We start from the raw sequence: 19,886 nt of genomic DNA, 5'->3' as shown, positions 1-19,886 counted from the left end.
AAAAAGCTGCAATAGCATCAATATATTCTGGAGTGACCTAGGTAGCTTGCTATGTGATAAAAGAGCAGATGGTCTTAAGCTGATGGACACTCCTAATACAGATCTATGATGATGAAAATGAAATCTGAATTTGGCCTTGTTAGTGTTTTGTCTTTACATATATATATATGGTATATAAATAAATATGTTATTATTTTATATATGATTTATAGCATCAATTAATGGTAATAAATATCTTATATAGAGGTAGTCCTGCTGGAAATGATGCAGTAATATTTGGATTCTCTTCTGGTAGGCAAGTTTTTGGGTGCTCAGGGTTGAGTTACCCTTGAGCACTAGAGGAAAGCAGCTTTCTGGACAGCTCGCACACCTTCACTTCTTATGCTTGAGTAAAATTGCAAAAACATGGATGTCTTATGTATCTTTACATTTACTTTACATGTAGCAATGATTACCTTGTAGACTCCCTTAGCTCAGATTTTTAAGTGCTGGCTTCCATATCTACACCTGCAATTGAGAAGCGTATTAATATTTGTTTTTCAAACACAAAGTGACTTTAACTGTATGCAAAGCTATGAGAGTTCTTGCAGTCGGGCACTTGTTATGTGAGAGGAAACAGCCAGGTGTATGATTTTGGCTTTTCAGCAAAGTCCTCAATGAGCCTTGCATTACAACATGATTGTAGTATAGTTTGGGACAAGCACCTTGACTGAAAATACAGTTAAAACTGAAGTTAGTTTCACATGTGACAATATTTGAATTACAATGTTGTCAAAATATTTTCTCCACTGTTACGGCATTGCCATAATTTTTTCATTAAGAATTACTGCCAGGTTATATCGTTATGTATTTTAGCAATGTCTAAGCTTTGAGGAATTTTAGGTTAGTAATTTAGGAGGAATTAAATAATTGAATCAAGACTTATTGCACCAAAGCATTTGTAAAAATTCATTTATCTCATTTGAAAGTATATTTGCAGATAGTCATAGTTGTCTCTTTGTCTTTGAAATCTTTAAAAGTAAATTTGCTTTAGTCTTTGGAATGGTAAAACTATGCATATCACTTGTGAATTCCGTTTAATTTTTGTGTACTTAAATCCTAGTTGAACACCAACAGACATAAAAGAATTCTGTCACACGGTCCTGTATTTGTTTTGAAAAAATCAGTTGTTTATTTTCTGTGGTTAAAAGTACCTGAGACACACTTAGGTTAAAAGAAAATCTCCAAAAAATGTAGATATATAGGGGTGCAAGATCCGCTGAGTCTTAAGGGGCTAAAGACTTAGTCACCTGGGACTGGAGTATATCCCTGAACCTCTCTAGATGCTTGAAACAATCAGACTCAATTTTATACACTTTCCACCCCCTCACTTCTATGAGAAGAAAGAAAAGAAAATACTTGCAAATAAAGACTGCAGGAAAATTTAAGGAAAAGAGATTATATTAGTAAGAAAAACCCAAGAGGGGATTTACTAGCAAGCAACAAAGAACCTGTAAAGGGTGAAAAAAAGAGGAGAAAATGATACATCAATCAAAATCTTGAAGACCTTATGCACAAATAAATATATTCACATTTATATATATAGCCTGCTGGAGATTTGTTAATTTGTTGCACAGAACTTTTCTAGGTGGCTTTATTTTTAAGTTCAGCCTCGCTCTCTTTGCATTATGTTTATGTACATTAGTACATACCAAAGTTTACACTAGGGTTTAGCATTCAGGGCAGATAACATTCTTCCTGAACTTGTCATTTGCATCTTCTGATGCAATTTTGTTGACGAGGTCTTTTCAGGCATGCAGGGGAAAAAAAAACACTCCCGCGTCTGTTTCGATCATTGGCAAAGGGGTATCTTTTTCAGTAGTTTGTCTAGATGCTATTTCCACAAGAAAGCACTTTGCCTGTAGAGCTTGTACATGTAAATCTGCTTCAGCAGGGTGCCTGCAAGTTGTGGCAGGGTCAGCTAGAAAAAGACTAAATCTTCCTGAAAATTGCAAGAGTGTTTTGGTTTGTTTTGTTTTTTTTCTCCCGTGGTTTGTCATCCAGAAAGGGATGCAGGCGCGCGTCCCAGCCACGCAGAGCATTGATTGCTTCTGCCTGCAGCGGGGATGCTGTCAAGTCGCTGCGCGAGTGGAGTCCGGTATTGACACAGAGCTGCTGGCCAGCAGCTCGTGCTGCGTCCCGCTCCCGCCATGCCCTGCCGCTAGCTGCTGCCAAGGGGGCTGGAGAGGCCCCGGCAAAGGACCTCACGTCTGGGAGGAGAAGCACTTTCATGCAAAGTGGCCAAAGGAAGCCCTGGGTGCGGCATGCACGCACACCTTCCCAAGCAGCACAGCTGCGGCAGGGGGTCCGAGGGCCCGGACGCCGGCAGGAGCGCGCCTCCCGTAGCAAGGGATGCCCACTGCACCTGCCGTTGGCACCAGCATCCTCCGGGGCTCCAGTATAGCTCTCAGGCTCTTCCCTCTTGGGGACCTGGGGGTGCCAGCCAGAGCAGGAGCAAGATTGTCCCTCTGTGGGACACCGTGCGGAAGAGCCCCCACAAATCCCCAGCCAAGCCCCAGGGCAGCCCGGGGGAGTGGTGGTCAGAGTGCGCCTGTGCCCACGGCTGGTCCCCCCCGGTGCAGGTGAGCCAATTCTTCACTCTCCAAGCGACTTAGAGGATGCTCCAGGGAAAGAAAGTGAGGTTTGGTGGTGTCGGCAACTTTTCGTGCTGTGTCTTGATTTGTGTTTAGTGGTGTCTTCTGGAAAAATTATATGCGAGGGCGAGCTGTCGGTTGGTGATGTCTGTTGTTTGCATATTGATTCTCTGTGGCCTGTGGAAATTGTGGGGTCCTCTTGGAAGGGTTTTCTTGTTAAAATGTTTTGGTTTCTACCTCCAGGTTCCATAGACTTTGTATTCCATTCTGTTGTGTAAAGAAAGGATGTGTTTATCCCCCCCCATGTAATGGATTTTGCCTGCTTCTGTAAACAGTTTGTCTTCAAATATTCCATGAAGTTAATAAGGATATTTTAAATAGAGAACATGGGGGGGGGGGGGGGGGTAGGGGGGGGTCGTGTGTTAGATTTATTAATAAGAGAAAGTGTGACCTGTTTTTCCTCTTTTGAACTTCAAATGTAAATGAAATCTTTAATAAATATGAAATAGCTCTTTAGCTTTCACAAATCTATGGATTTTTATTTAATGGCAAGGCAGTGTATTTGAAAATATAAACCAACCAGGGTCTAGGACGTGTACAGATACCTGGAAGCAATTAGACTGAGAATGATTACACACCAGATAACCCAGCACTGTGAAACAGAAATCACAGTGATACTCATATGATGGTTAATATTAAAAAACATTAACACTTCCTCCACAGATGCATGGTTTCATTTCTCCCTTAGAAAACTTTAAGCTCATTCAAAGCTTTGTATTATGTCAACATCAAATCCTTTTGTCATAATTTCACACTAAAAAAGCAGAATTTAATGTTGAAATAGGTTTTTGAGATATATGTTTACTTACTGAAATAGTATACACCACAGTTTAACTAGCCTTAGCCCACACTGAACATGTGCACCTTCTCTAGAGATTAAATCAGTTCTTTGATGGAAATAGTTTTAATATATTTTCACTGCACAGAAAAGCAATAAGGCAAAGGATTGTCAGATAGTGTAGCTGTACTTTATCTTGTCTTATGATCTAAAAAAGTGATGCTCTGTTGACTGAAAGTGAGTGCTATATATAAAAAGCTTCATTTTTTTGCCTCAAATCTATTATCAAGTGGAAAAACTAAGCTTGCTGATATATTTTGGAGTGATCAAAATGTTGCATGTGACTACAGTATATGTTACACATTTTCTGTCATATGGAAAGCACATATGACTATTTATTCTGGAATAAAGCCAATGTTAAAATAATATATAAAACATAGAACTAGACTGTGTTCTAATTTTAATTATAAAAAGCTCTAAACACTTTCTTAGGCTCTGAAGATTTTTGTTTTGGAAAAAGCTTGAAGAAAAAAAAAACTGTAAAGGAAAGAGCTCCTTGGTTTTCAAACGTATAGAATTCATAAAGAGAAAATGAAGGAGCAATTTAAAAGAAAAATAAAAAATAAAAAAATAAAAATTAAAGGCCACTTCAGAGACTACTTCAGTATCTAAGTTATAGATGCATTGTAAATTTACTTCAGTATTCTCAATGCCTTTGTAATCACATCCAGTGGTGTTTAGATAATGTGAAATTGTTCAGGTGTAAGTACTTTTTTATATTTAACTTTGAACTCTGCACTGTAAACTTCCTTTACTGTACGTTCTGAATGCCAACTACCTTATTCTGTTTAGGAAAGTCCCTTCCTTGGGTTCTGCCTATAATGAATCAATCTACCACCAATCAAACTGGTGTTCTGTGCCTAAGGATGGACTGATGTACTTACTTTGGCAAATACTTGGTGATTTTTATGTCACAGAGTTGTGAGAAAGCTTGTTTCAGATAATTATATTTTTTCCTCTGTGTAAAGTAAGCATTGTGCAAGCTATGGGAAGAAAGGAAAGAGTGTGTGTATATACGTGTATGTGTGTTGTTGTATGTACATACACTTAGACAATCGTTTTATTAATTATATTGCATAGATGCAATGTGGGAAAACATAGTAGAGCTGCCCTTAATAATTGCCCTTACTTTGGGGATACAAGTTGAAGTCGGTGATGTTTTCTGAGGGCTATGTTGACTGGGAAAATTGTTGTCTTTCTGGCCAAAATAAGGAGCAGTAGTGAAATGGTTGTATTTGCTGGCCTAAAAAAAGGAAAATTTATTTGAAATTTCCATCTTATGTGTAACTGTGATAATAAATAAGCTAGTGACAGCTTCAAAGTTGGAGGTTTTTTTCTGTGAAGTTCCAAGCAGGTTTTATTTCTGCTTGATATTTTTGGGAGAGACTACCTTCTTCAAGCATAGGAAAGACATGCAAGACCTTGGACAAACTGCTTCTTGATTAGTACTACAGTACCACTTTAATGCACAGGTCCTTAATTCCTGGAGTGTGTACTAGACAGCTGTTACTAATGTACACTTTATCATCCTGATCCTGATAAAAACATTGATTTTTATTGCTGAGGACATGGCTCCATTTTCTTTACCAGTTCCTTCTTCATTAGTATGTCAGAGCAAGGAAGGGCACTCTGGTATTATTAATATTTTAACTATCTTAGAAATTTGCTTTGCTAGCTTGTGTGTTTGTGTTTGCTCGTAGTTTCATGTTGAGTTGTGGGTAGAAAAAATGCTCTCTACATATACAAACAAAAATTCATTTGGAATTACAAAAAAAAACCCCTCTTAATTTTGAAAGTGAGTTGAAGTCAAGTTGAGATGTAAATTTGACTCTAAGACCTAATTTTTGTTTACTTCCAGTCCTTTTTTTGACAAAATCATTTACAGTTCTGTTTCCTTTATTTAAATGAAAAAGAAATAAAGAAAAAAAAAAAGAAGAAAAATAAGTTAATAGGCGAGTTTTATATGTCCCTGTTGCCTGGAAATAGTTCTTGCTTCTCTGCAGTGCACTGGCTATCTCTGTCTATCACTGTGAGCATCATGGAGTCATATAATCTGTATGATTCATTCAGAGATTTCATATCTAAGGCCCCAGTGTTATGCTAAGGGTGAGAGCTCTGAGCAAAATTTGGGGGGAGGGGAGCGTGAAACGGAGTCCAGGGGGTAACCTTCAGTTTTTCATGGGTCATTCTAACATTGGATATAGCCTGTAACATTGGATATACTTTCCTTCTTGGCACCTATAGACTGCTGTCACATATAATCTACTGATTAGTCAGATTAGAAATGTATGGTAAAAGGCGTAGCTGAAGGTGTGCAATGAACAGCTATTCTTTGTGCAGAAGGGGTGGAGGGAGAGCAGGCTGTATTGCCCTGATTACAGATTGAAGAGGAAATTGCAGAGATCGAGCCGCTCTGCTTGTTTTAAGTCCAAGCTATAATTTTTACTTCGTGGAGTCTATATGAAAGAGGGCCTCCTCTAAACACCTTTCCAATATCTGTGTAACTGCATGTTTTCAGATTCCTAGAACTCAATATTGTTCTGTTAAAGGGGAAGTAAGAAGATAGAAGTGGATTCCCACCTCTGGCTGTTTAGAGCGACATCTCTGTTGTTCAGAAGACAATATTGGACCCCACTTTAATTCGGCTAACTCTATTTGCTATTAAATTGTTGTCCTTTCTGTTTTGAAATGTTCTCAAGGAAAAATATCTCATATCAGGTAGTATCCTAGATGTGTTATCTGCAAAAATGCACACATTTGTTTTGAAAACTTACATAGAAGTGTAAATTTTCATGTTTTTAAATAGATTACTGTCAACATCACCTTCGATGAATTTTTTGGTTGGTTATTTTTTCCCAGCCATATCAGAGAAAAGGTGTTTTTGCAGTCAATGTCTTTTAAAAGAAATAACGTCACTGAGCTGTTTTGTTACCTGATAGAGAGGCTTGTGATCTAAACCCCAGTTTATAGATGGGGTATGACTTAAAAAAGGCAGTAAGCAGCCAAATTCTGAAGTATGAGCTGAGAATGGTCTTTTGTCTTTGAAGGCCTTTTGCATTGGTTCAGAAATTTCAGTATATCGTTTCAGAGCTCTTTGCATGGTGAGATGAGGTGAGAGCTAGCTTCGAGGCATTCTGCTATAGTACTAAAGCAGAAGGTCTATTCCAAGAGATACTGGCTCTCCTAACAGTATAAAGAAATGATTTGTCATTGGTTGTGGTTTTGAAAGCTTACATTACTTCTTTCAGGTTCACAGATTCCCACATGCAACTGGCCATTCTTCTGTTGAGTCACTCCCAGCAATGGAGGTCCTTTGAGCTACTTCAGTCAGCTAAGGGAGATTTTTCACTCTAATTTAGTACATTCAAGTGCCAGGAAAATAGCAGTTAGAGAGCCAAATAATGCTGTTTATTTGGCTTCTAAACTTCTTTTTTTTTTTAATCTACAAGGCTATTGAGAGCTAGATGTCATGAGTCAAGAGTTAAAGATTTGACGTAACTCTGACACTGTTAAGAGGGATAAAACAGAGAGGAGTAACTAGGCAATTTTTAATGGAGAAAGAAGTTCATATCCCATTCTCAGGCTGGTATGCCCTTATCAGTGGATTTAGGCGATAGCTCCTAAGTTTTAGGAAGATGTATCTTAATTAGCATCTTGCCTTGGATGGATCATTATGCTGCATTTATAGAAGTAAACTCATTTGTACATCTTTTAAGTGACAGCTGCACAGATTGCTGACAATGTTTCAAAGCGGAAATTCAAAAGCTGTTAGCCTCTTCTTTTGCAAGAGGAGTAATATTGTTCTCGTGATTCCTGTAGCCAGTCCCACTGACTGACAGAGGGCTTTGAGAAGTCTACAGCATTCTGGATGACATTCGTATCTGACACTCTCCCAGGACAGCTGCTTTAGAAAACATTATGCTTTTACATTCACGTTTAACCTGTTTCTTCTACCAAAACTAGGAAAGCATTGGTAATACTGAATTCATAGCATTTAGGTTATGTTTGGCATAAAAAGGATGTCAAAGATTAGCCTTTGGGTCCCTTGCGTTGAGGTCAGCAATCTCATTAGCAATGTAGGGAACGTTCCTGGTCAGAAGTAACTTGAAATGTTGCATAATATTTGTTCGGAAATATGGTTTCCTTAGTGTAATGACTGTTCACGTGATTCCAGTTTGAAAGATGGACATGGTACGTCATGAAAAGACCAGAAACTAAACATGCTGAGACACATTTGGGCTTTCTCTATAACATACAGGTTTTTAATTTAAAAAAAAAAGGAAAAAACAAAAGGAAACACCAGCACTAGTCATGAGGCTTTGTGCTCTGCAGACTCGGGAACCTGGGGATGTGTCATTTATTCCAGATTTTCCACCGCATCTCAAGGGGTCATTCAACCACCTCTGCCTGGATTGATAATGTAGCTTTGTTTTGCAAAGGCCATTGGGAGTAAAAGAAAAGTGGATATTCTTTTCTTTTGTTGTATAATATTCTGTCTCTATTAATGTATCAGGTCTTTCATCACTGTTTGTATTTTTGACAATACATAATTTTAAATGGCAGCAAAGACAGTTAAGAAATAGGCATGGTTACACAGATCGTGAAAGTATTTGTGTGCAAGATGTTCTATATATTTTCATTTAAATACTGAAAAGGATAAATATATGCTATGTACTGTACTAACCAATGATTGCAATGACTTATAGTTTATCTACACACATTTTGGCTCCTGCTGATTGTTCAGTCATAAATATGTTAATGCTTAATTTGCATGATTTGTTGCACCATATTTAGATTTGCATTTAATTAATCCCATGTTTCAAAGTTTCTCCTCCTAGATGCCTCAAGAAGCCAAGAACATTTTCTCCCCTTGACATATAATTTGGCTTCTGGGATTTTCAGGGGGGATGAAAGGGAGCACGGGAAGGGAATTATAGAATTTGGAAGGGGATTGTTTGTAGCATTGGTAATTGGCTAAAACTGCACAAGTGCTCTGATAGTCCTCCTGCTATTGATAAATTTCTCTAATACTTGGCATGTGTGTTCACCCATGGATAAACTGTTCATCGTATTTGAGAAGAGAAGGGCATTTCCCTAGGACCAGACTGGCAGAGCCCAAAGGGATTTGAAGCCTCTTTTTTTTTTTTTTTTTTTTTTCCTTTTCTTCCCCTCCCCCCCCCCCCACTTTGTAATCCACTCCTAGATCCACTCCTAGGAATATCTGGGCATTTTCACCTAACAATCTCCTTACCATCACAGGAACTTACAACACAGGGAAGTCTTTGATCTGTCCTGTATTACTCTGATGGCACACGACACACAATAGGATTTTAGTCTTCCTGTCTCTTACACTGAATCGTGAGATTATAGGTTGCTGGAAATGCTTTGTGGCATGTCAACAGGATTGATAGACTGGATGATCTCTGGACTAAAGGAAAAAAAAGTTGCCTTATGGCTTGCTTAAGATGATAGGAATAAGACTTGCTAACCGTGGTTGTGCTTTCTGTTTAATGTTCCACTACATTTAAATTAGGCATTCAAAGATGCAAAACCTTTACAGCAACTCAACGAGATGGTTTTGGTCTACTCAAAATAAAATAAGTGAAGGATGGTGCACGACAATTTATAGCTGGATGCTGAGCAATGGCTAAGAGTGAGATAGAATTTGTCTTGCTATTTTGGCATGACTTGAAGACACAACCTGAAAATTTATTTCTGTTTTGGAAATGGCTATCTCTACTGTTCTGGGGTATTTGAATCAACTGTGAAAATGTCAGAGTTCCCTACAAAAAAACCTAAAGGGAGTTTCTTGTTGTAGTAATGACAGGATTCAAAGAGCTGCCAATTTAGCTTTCTGTTTCCTCATGTCTGCATGTGGCTTTTGGATGACGATAATAAAAATAAAGCCAGAAAAGCCAAAAAAGAATTACGGATTAAATTACTTTGCTTTTAAGTTTTTGCTTTGAAATAAGCCATAGATTGTTACAATAGAGTTTATAAATCAAATAACATATATTAATTTACCTTTTTGTATAAGTATTTTTTTTATAAATTACTGCAGTTAATCAGATGAATCGACTCAGTGGTCACCTAATTTCAAAAACTCCCATTGTTTTGAGCGTTAGAAATACAGGGATCATAAAGGACTTCTTTATGTATTCAGAATACAGGTTCTTTAATATCTAAAATGAATATCAGAAAAACAAACAAAATAATCCTTTTTGTAAATTCCAGTTCTGGTATAAGCTTTCTTTTAAGTCACAGGAGCCAGCTATAAATGCAGTACAAAATCCAATTTAGCAAAATAACATCTGGTTTTATTTTAGATATATTGTACTTTTAATATGGAGTTTTACCTTTCTGATTAAGTACTTGTACAAGGAGAAACAGGTTACTTCAGCAGCTGAAATTGCTCATAGAATTGGTCAAACAGAACATCAGACAAATGATTTTCATTATGCATTTCAAGTGAGAGCAGAATGGAGTAGTGCCATAGGCTTCCAGTTACTGGCATCGTAGAGCAGCTATGCTGCACTCAGGTATGAAAACAGTTAAACAGAGGCTTTTAAGACTCCTTGTTTAGATTTGTTTTTCTTTTAAATTCTGATAAACGCTTCCCCCATACTGAACTGGTATTTGTTGCATTCATGATCACAGAAACTTTTGCTATTTATCCGTGTGCCTGTTTGTCCGAGTTTTTATGTTGCAGTCATCACTGACCTGATAGCTGAGCACATTAAATATTTATTGAAAATGTGAGTAAGGTCTAAGCTCTGGTTTTACTTTTCTTCATTCTGTAGGGTCTATTTTGTGAAATATGTGATTTTGACAGCTTTGTGAAGGAGAAATGCAGCTGTGCTCCACTTAAGAGTGGCTGCCAGAGGAGTGGGGTCCTGGCCCTGCACTTTGCTTCCTTCGCTGTGCTGTTTTGTATGATTGCGTACTGAGCTCGGAGAACTGATACGCCAGGGAACTTAAACCAGAAAAAAAAAAAAAAAGGTGTTTGAGAGACCTATTTCATGGCCCAGCTTGATGTCCACTAGCACAGCTTCTAGCACCAGCACAAGGCTGAGAGCAGAAGCATGTGGCAAGGGCCGCGTCCCAGAAGATAGCACGCAGCTGCCTCTTTCAAGGGTAGTCACACTCAACGTGCGATCTCATGTGCGCGTCTTGGTTTTGACAACACAATAGCGCTCGGGGGCCTCCCTGTGCTAAGTGCAGAAACTTGTATCAAGCCCTTTGCTACCTCCAAGAACTCAGAAAAAATAATGTTTCATTTAGGAAATGGAGAGTTTCAGGGACACCTTGTTGCCTTTCCCTTTCTAATCTCACTTTCTGTTCAGCAGACACATCTGGGTTCTCTCGAAATCTGTCCATCTTGCAGTCATGAGTATAGAAGTCACTTGTCACAGGTCAGTTGTTGCAATTGAATTTAGCTCTGTGAGACTGCAGTCAGGCAGACAGACTCGAACAGGCAAATGACATTTTCCAAGAAGAACCAAAAATTCTTACCTAGGTATTCAATAAGAAGGCAGTAAAAAAATCAGAGCCCTGGTCTCACATTCTCTCTGGGGCTGATGCTGTCACATTTGCTACTGTGTTCTGAATGGTCTTTGGCCTTTGTACACCACCATTTTGCTCAAGCATAAATTTAGAGGCAAGTGCTTTAAGCCTGTAGAAAAGACACACCTCCATCATTTTATTTTTCCAACAGTTTACTTCTCAAACACAACTTTTTTTATGCAATGTTAGTAAGACATAGTTTAAAAAACAAACCAAAAAAAATGCAACCAACCAACTAACTACTGTTATTAAAACTTACACTATGTAGTACTAAAATATACATCTTCTGTGAATACGGCTGTGGCTCTGCACAGCAGGTTTCCTAGCTAGCTGGTATTTCTGCTCTATCAGCAAAATATCTCACTCCTATGACATGAATTCTTTTCCATTTTTTAATTGTGTATGTAAAAATGGCAAAAGGGTAACATTCATTATGCACATTTATAGTGTACAAGACCTTTATACATTCATGTTTTAATACATGTAATGTTTTAATACAGTTATATGTAAATAATAATGTTTTATGCAGCTATGCACAAACCAAAGCAGGACAGATATTCAGGTCATGTTTTCTAATGATGGGCAAAGCAAGGATTGTTTTTTTTTTTAATTTGTAGGATATGGAGTTATTTAAAAATAAAAGATCTAAGCAGTTTGATCATCATCAGTTTTCCTCATTAGACATGTACATCTCTGACTTATCAGAACTTAGCACACAGCTCCTGGTCTCAGACTTGGAGAGGTTACAGTACATTCCTCTGCACGTCTTCCTAACACGCAGAAAAAACACATGTGTGGAAATAAAACCAAACTGTTTAACATGAGAATCCATAAAATGTGCGAATGAAATACAGGTTCCACTGCAGCTTATTAATATTTTTCTGGCTATGCATCCTGCTGATGTGTATACATTTGTATATGAAATACATGAAAACTTTTGCAGTAATGGTATTCATTCAGTTATTGACAACTCTATATCCTCAGTGCCCATTAATTTAATTTTTCAGGAACTGCTTTTTAGCATTGCATGTTCAGAGCAGAATAACAGTAGCAGAGGATTGATTATGGGTAGGACTTGTCTGAAGGTGAACAACCAGCAGCAACTGGCTAGAGACATAGTCACGCAAAATTTGGGGAGGAGGTTAGAAAGTCATGGGAGAAGAGGGTGCCACATCTTCATACTTTCAAGGAGTCTGAGGTTTGGAAACACTCACTTAGCTAGGCATCCACTGAACACATTAATCACTGGGCATTTCTGGCCTATAGGAAAAAACTGGCCTATAGGATTTTCAACAACTTTGAAAACATTTATAGGTTGCTATGATTATTATCATAATTTTAAATCATTATTATTTAAATCTTTAATGATTATAAAGAAGTGAAACCCTACAGAAATATGAGGAGGGGCAATACCAGTTTGTTGCAATTTGATTTGGCTATAACATACTTTTTCTGTCATGTACCACATGTAGATGTACTATATGTAATAAGCAGAGTCATGATATACTGCAGTTGCCTCTGGGGCAGTTATTAGCTTGCTCAGCCATTGCAAGTATAAAAGTGGTAGCGATCTGATCACTTCTGCGGACATAAATCTGCAAAAATACTGCCTTTTGTAGTTCTTTTTTTCTTTGAGTTGTCATGGCAGTATTCTCAGTGGATCTTCTGTTTTTACTGAGATGCATTTAAGTCTATGTAGTCAGCACAAACTTGGAACTCATACATTACTCTTTAAATAATTTGTGCTGAAAATTGAGGTTATCACTCCTAGTCGTTTTGGTTTTAAGCATTGGTTGCTATCTATCAGCTAAACTAGTCCATGTACCAAGAAATAAAACATTACGTTAATCATACGGAGAATACAGAAAGGAATGAATCAGCTCTTTGTAGCAGATGAAAATGCAGAATTGCAGAAATATTTTGCTGAATGGCCAAAAACTAAAAACCACTTCAAATTCATAATTCTTGGGTCCTTGTACCTTCTGACGGTAGCCCTTGTCATGTCTAACCAAAAGGTTGCCTTTTGCTCATTTTATGTAATGCCCTTTCAGAACACGCATTGGTGCTGGGGAAATTTAGTGCCTGTTTTCCTTCTCACCTTTGACCCTTTCTATCTTCTTTCTGAAGAGCCCCATTACTTCTACCTAATATTTTTTTCATACTTCATCTCTATTTTCATATTTTTGAATGGCTGCCAAAACAGTAGTGGAATTGCTGGGTTTACCTGTATGCTCTTTGCCTTATTTCCAGATGGAAATCTTTTTTCTTGTGGTTCACTTGCCAGGATTTGTCCTCAGGTGATAATAACTTTAATGTACTTTCTGCCAGTTTCTATTTCATCACGTTACCTCTTGCACTTGAGGGTTCAGCAAATCTGACAAAACAGCAAAATGCAAAAGGGAACAGAATCGCCACATCAGAAACATTTGGTGGCAGGGGGATGAGGGGTAGAGGAGCTTGGTTTTGTTTTTATTAATAATAATAATAGCAATAATAAAATGCAAAGATAAAGGAAATTCTTTTTGCAATCTGAAGTATTAGTTGGTGTTCAACAAATAACCAGGGGCAGGAAAGGTGATCAAAGCAAAACTGATCCTGTTTGTGTTTTCTCCAGATGTCATTACTGCCTGATGCCTTGACATTTCTTAAAGCGCCTCAGAAGGAACAGCTATATCGTTCTTTTGTTCTCTGATGCATTTGTGAGTTAGGTCAATGGCCATGCGATTTCAGACTGGGAAGGCTGAGGCAGGGAGGTTAACAAACATTTTGTGGATTGTACATAAAACAGAGGGGGAGCTTTCCATTTTCAACCCCTTTGTCATAGCTTAGTCCTATAGGCAACAGCAAGCCTGGACCAACCTGCACTATTTGTTGAAGTACTCTAATTTTTAGCTGGTTTATGCTGGGTTTTGGCTAACTCATCTATGTGGAAGGGTATCTGCAATCTGTTCTCCATTGGACCTTCAAGGGCCTTTGTTGCTTGTGGCCACCATGGAGGTGTGGCATCAAACCCAGTCCCCTTGCTGGGAATCTCAGTGACTTCCTGGGTGCATGAGCCTGCATATGGTGATAGAATTTCCATCTTTTCAAGGTTAGTGGCTCTTCATGTCACTGAAGAAAGCTTTGCAATGGGTAGTAAGGTCTTTGCTGAAGTGGGCCAGTTTGCATGAGCTCATTCAATCTATGAGAAACTTCAGCTAAAGAAAGGGCTGTACTCTTGGCGTGCTGGACATATTGACTTGGAGGTACAAAGCAATTACTCAACCAGCACTACTTCTTCAAGCCTTTCCGTCAATACAGGATGGTCACTTCAGCAGTTTGAGCTGACCTCATTGCTAGGATGTTGTGCAGAGCTGAACAATACAGTTTAACCAGTTCTTGTACTGTTAAATTGCTAGAGTTGGAACAAGAGGAGAAAATACTGAAAATGTAAGAACAAAACAGTTACAGAAAGCCATTAAAGATAGCTGAAACTTCTTAAACAATATTTTTCTTCAGGGACATCTGAAAAACAGAAGCTCAATAAGAAGCCATGCCAGTAGAGAGGAAAGTGAAAATTTTGTGGACCACAGTTCAGCACAGTGCTTAACACTGTTCCCTAAGCACAACGAAACAGTCTATGTTAGTGGGACTTGGCGTTACTGGCAATACTTTGAAAGCTGAAGTCAACCCAAAAGTTAAGTACTCCGCTGAACTGGAACCAAAGCAGTAGTCCAACCTGCAATTAGATTGACTGATTAGATGGTTTTTCCATTTCTATGTAAAAGTAAAGAAAAAGAAGAAAAATCCTTAAAAAAGTAATCTGATATGTAAATTGCCAGGATTTTAAAAAAAAAAAAAAAGAAGAAAAATCCTTTAAAAAGTAATCTGATATGTAAATTGCCAGGATTTAAAAAAAAAAAAAAAAGTATTCAAAGTTGAATATATCAAACACACAGAAAATGCTACTTCTGTATTTATTTATAATTTTTAATTTATCTTGAAACTACAGTAACAAAATTGGCAGACGAGAGGAGGAAAGAAAATTGTATTTTTGTAGATAACTTGCACTCAGATTCAATCCACCAGGAGTTCGAAGGCCACAGAAGTCAATTTTAATCGATGCAATGACTGATCTTTAACTACTGCAGCACCAGTGGGAAAAGTTAGTGAAGTAGGATTTCTGTTGATCTGAAAGTACAAAGCAGTATTACTGCCTCTGATTATTGGATGCAAAAGTCCAGCCATGATGATGCAAGGGTTTTGGGCTGGAACTTAGCAATCACTATACTATTCTTAATTCCCTTTGATTGAAAATACAATAAGAACAATGTGCTGGTTTTGGCTGGGACAGGGTTAATTTTCTTCACAGTAGCTAGTATGGGGCTACGTTTGGAGTTGTGCTGGAAACAGTGTTGGTAACCCAGGGACGTTTCCGTTACTGCTGAGCAGTGCTGACACAGAGCCAAGGCCTTTGCTGCTTCTCACCCCACCCCACCAGCGAGGAGGCTGGGGGGCACAAGGAGTTGGGAGGGGACACAGCTGGGACAGCTGACCCCAACTGACCAAAGGGCTATTCCACACCATATGACTTATTTTGCTTTGCAAAAGGACTGTCATGGTTTAACCCCAGCCGGCAACTAATCCCCACCCAGCCGTTCGCTCCCTCCCCCACAGTGGGATGGGGGAGAGAATCGGAAGAGTAAAAGTGAGAAAACTCGTGGGTTGAGATAAAGACAGTTTAATAGGGAAAGCAAAAGCTGCACACGCAAGCAAAGCAAAACAAGGAATTCATGCACTCCTTCCCATGGGCAGGCAGGTGTTCAGCCATCTCCAGGAAAGCCGGGCTCCATCACACGTAACGGTGACTTGGGAAGACAAACGCCATCACTCCAAACCTCCCCCCTTCCTTCTTCTTCCCCAGCTTTCTATGCTGAGCATGACGCCATATGGTGTGGAATCGCCCTTTGGTCAGTTGGGGTCAGCTGTCCCGGCCGTGTCCCCTCCCAACTCCTTGTGCCCCCCAGCCTACTCGCTGGTGGGGTGGGGTGAGAAGCAGCAAAGGCCTTGGCTCTGTGTCAGCACTGCTCAGCAGTAACGGAAACATCCCTGTGTTACCAACACTGTTTCCAGCACAAATCCAAAACGTAGCCCCATACTAGCTACTGTGAAGAAAATTAACTCTACCCCAGCCAAAACCAGCACAACCAACCACCAAAGCCCTTCAGACTTAAACAGCACACACATTTCTACAACCATAAATAAATACACCTGTATGTAAAATTTCATGGCTATATTGTTCTTATTCTTCTAATGTAAAATATGTATAAAGTGAACCACTCAGTTATCTCAGTCATTTGTTCTTAATGTATTAGATGTTTGTAAACAACCCATTGGCAAAACTCCAACAAAGCTTTATAGAAGCTGTTCTCTACTAAAATTTGTTTTAAAAATTAAACATTTTAATGCTTCATGGGAAGGCAGTAGTCCAGTTGGAGAAATGTAAAAGGGTGAGCTATGGTTAAGTAATTTCTAAAATTCTCTTCTGGAGACATAGTGGGGTATTCCCAGCTGATCTGTTATATCAAATTATAAAAAGTAATCTTACTGGGTGAATTATTTAACATTTACTTGATTGACAGCAGTACTTGTTTTCATAGAATAAATGTGTATTATAAATGGCATTACACATATAAAGCATAAAGGAACCTGGAATGCTATTTTTCCCATGAAATATAAGGGGGTACCTGGGACAGTTGTGCCTTTGTGTATAAACTATATGAGCTTTTATTTGATGTAGTTGCATCAGCTTTTGTGATACTTTGACCTTTATTCATTATGAGTTCTTTACTCATGTTTTGTCATCACTGTCTTGACCTGAGGTATTACATGTCTGTAGTGGTTTTTCAGAGATACAGGAAAAACTTTAGGTATTCTATAAGATTGTTTTTTAAATAGGATGGAAAGTTTCCTGAAACGTGCTTTAATTGGAGGTACGGTAGATCAAGTTGTGGTGACTTGGCCCCAGCTGGCAGCCAAGCACCCACACAACTGCTCGCTCACTGCCCCTGCAGCAGGGCGGGGGAGAAAATAGGAAGAACAGGAGTGAGAAAGCTCATGAACTGAATAAAAATGGGGAAGTTGCTCACCAATTACTGTCACAGGCAAAACAGACTCAACTTGGGGCATTTAACTTAATTTACTGCCGATTAACGTAAACACTTAATTACTGAGTTGGGTATTGAGAAACAAAAAAGACTTAAGGAAAAAACCTCTCCTCCCACTTTCCCAGGCTCAGCTTCAGTCCAGACAGCTCTCTTCCATTCTTGTTATCGCCGCAGGCTACTCTCAGTCCCTTCGGTGAGGTGACAGGTGGTGCAGGACGCTGGGGCAGGACGTAGCGGTTTCTCCCTGCTGCTCCTTCCTTCTCACACTTTTGTTCCACTGCTCCTTCCTTCTTACTCGTTTCCTCCTCACCAGTGTGGGTCCTCCATGGCTGCAGTCCCTCTGGGGAGTACCTGCTTCAGCATGGGCTTGTCCATCGACCACAGTCTCTTTGGGGGTGTGCCTTCTCTGCCATGCAGTACCTCCTACTGCCCTGGTCCTGTTCCCTCGTTCTCTCCTCCTCGGCACTTTCTGTCCTCTATTAAATATATTTTCACAGAGGTGCCACCAGCTTGTCTGATGGGCTCAGCTGTGTCTGTCATGGTCTCTTTGCATCTCTCGAATTTACAGGACAAGGTGCCCTGTAAATTAAACTTTACTTTATGAGCTCATTAAGAAATATAACAAACAAACTAGCTGTAACCATTTTCACAATAACAGATCCATTTTATATCCTGAAAGATAACGGTTTAATCATTAGTTATTCAAATTGATGAAGAATTGGCTATTTATTTATGCTCCCACTTTTAAGACTTCCACTTTTCTGAGAAGCAAATGGTACTGATCATGTTGTGAGAGGATACAAACAACTGTCCTTGGTGAAACCAAAGGTCTATTCAAGCCATTATACCAAATAATGTACTGAATGCTTATGGAAGGAGTTTTAAAGGAAAGGAAAAGTTACCTGCTGCTTGGTTTATACAGTTCACGTATTTCAGAATTTCTACTAAATGAACATGTTCATTTGGTCATATAAGGTATTTTCTGAAATATGCTTTGCAGGGGTATTGCATTTTAGTTAATACTGAAGTATTTTTGCAACATTTAAATTAGTGTAGAATATTCTTATTAACTCAACCAAAGCAATAGTAGGTGCAGGGGTGGATGGGAGAAGCAGCTCTCAATCTCCCTTTCCTTGTGTCCACTCTGCAAAACTACATGGATTTTGTTACAAAGTCTTCTTTGGGTCTTTTCAGAAATTGGTTTGCTTGGAAAAAAACCATACATTTTACCTTAGGCTGTTTACCCTCTTTTTTCTTTGAAAAATTTTATATCAATTTTTTAAGAAACTGCTCATAAAAAATGTACTTATGCTACATTGTGAAAGGCTTTCATGTTTTTGAAATAAAATATTTTGTTCTAAACCAGATTTTTTTATTCTAAATCTTTATTTTCTTTTCTTTATGAATATTAGTTGCTAAACTTTACTTGATTTTTCAAATATTTTTCTTCCTTCTGACATTGTTTTCAGTTAACTTTAACCATGAGTATTTGGAGTCCTAAAATGAATTGTTACTAGTAGACAAAAAGTTTAATACATAGGGAAGGACATACTGCCACTTGTTTCCTACCCTTGTCCCTAGTACTATGTAGTTTTCAATCTTTCTCCTCTCATCCCTTCTCCCTCTCCACAAATAATTACTTCCTACCTCCTTTTGGAAATCCGTTTTTATGAGAAGGTGAGGAACTGGGGAATATAAAAGTTGTTATCTCCAGTATTTCATCCTTCATACCTGATATTTCCATTCCGTCATGACTGCCTAGCAACTCTGACATTCGGATTTGCTTTAGAGCTGCTTTGGCAAAGGGTGACATCTAGTTCCAGAAAATCTGGGTAATGTCAGTCTTTGTGTGAATTGTCTGAGCAGACAGCCCACACATATGCTATACCTTCCTCCCAAAAAGACGTTGTCACTAAAATCCTGACCTTATTGAAATCTTCAAGGTTTCTGTGGGCTCTGGATTTTACCATGGGTAAAACAAACCTGTCTGTCCACTGATGGATGTAAGTCCTGTCACTTCTGCAGTATGATAAGGCCACCCATAAGTGCAGGGAGAATAAACCTGAACAGGTAAAGAGAGATCTCAGTTGTACAACAGCCCTTTGGCAACAGAGGCTGGAACAGCACCCCTTGGCAGAGATAAGACATGATCCATCTTTATCCTGTGGTTGTTAGGGTACTTTTCTTGGATTTAGTCACATTAAACAAATCTTTGCAGGTTGTTTCTTACGGTTTGTCACCAAAAATCCTTGCAACGCTTTTTCTCATGCCAATTCTGTATTCAGTACCTTTCAAATTTTCCCTCTTTCCATGAACATATTTTGGCTGTGACTTTAAGGGGGTCTGAGAGTTAGGTGCTTGCTGCATTGGAATATAAATATAGGAAGATCTCCTGAGTTCCACTGAGGAAAACCAGCTGTGAACAGTTCAGTCCTAAGTAACACAAAGGGAACATTTTAATTTTCACGCATGTATTTTCACTTCTGAATAGTGGAACACCATCTAGTTAGGCAGTTGCACGATTATCCCAAAGTGAAACAGCTGTCTCGGCTCTAATCTTGCCCTCCCATCCTTCCAATGAGGCTTTTTGATTAACTTTTTATTCTTAGGATAGCAATTTGTACCAAGGATCTAATTAAGAACTTT

At 38.7% G+C, this 19,886-nt stretch overlaps 1 protein-coding gene across 5 annotated transcripts in view; it reads left to right on the top strand.

Annotated features, from left to right (window-relative positions):
- LOC142404403 (disks large homolog 2) overlaps positions 1 to 19,886 on the top strand; it is an 800,410-nt gene that overhangs the window by 344,486 nt on the left and 436,038 nt on the right. For 4 of the 5 annotated variants that reach the window (XM_075491172.1, XM_075491171.1, XM_075491176.1 and 1 more), the window contains exon 1: positions 2,304 to 2,621. The exons of the other annotated variant lie outside the window; for it this stretch is intronic. In XM_075491172.1, the coding sequence (XP_075347287.1) occupies positions 2,304 to 2,621 (318 nt within the window). Of the gene's footprint in view, positions 1 to 2,303; positions 2,622 to 19,886 lie in introns of those variants that run through there. 5 annotated transcript variants of the gene reach the window in all.

This window comes from Mycteria americana, chromosome 1 (assembly GCF_035582795.1).
Source record: "Mycteria americana isolate JAX WOST 10 ecotype Jacksonville Zoo and Gardens chromosome 1, USCA_MyAme_1.0, whole genome shotgun sequence".
Taxonomy (NCBI): Eukaryota; Metazoa; Chordata; class Aves; order Ciconiiformes; family Ciconiidae; genus Mycteria; species Mycteria americana.
This window is presented reverse-complemented; position numbering and strand designations above follow the sequence as displayed.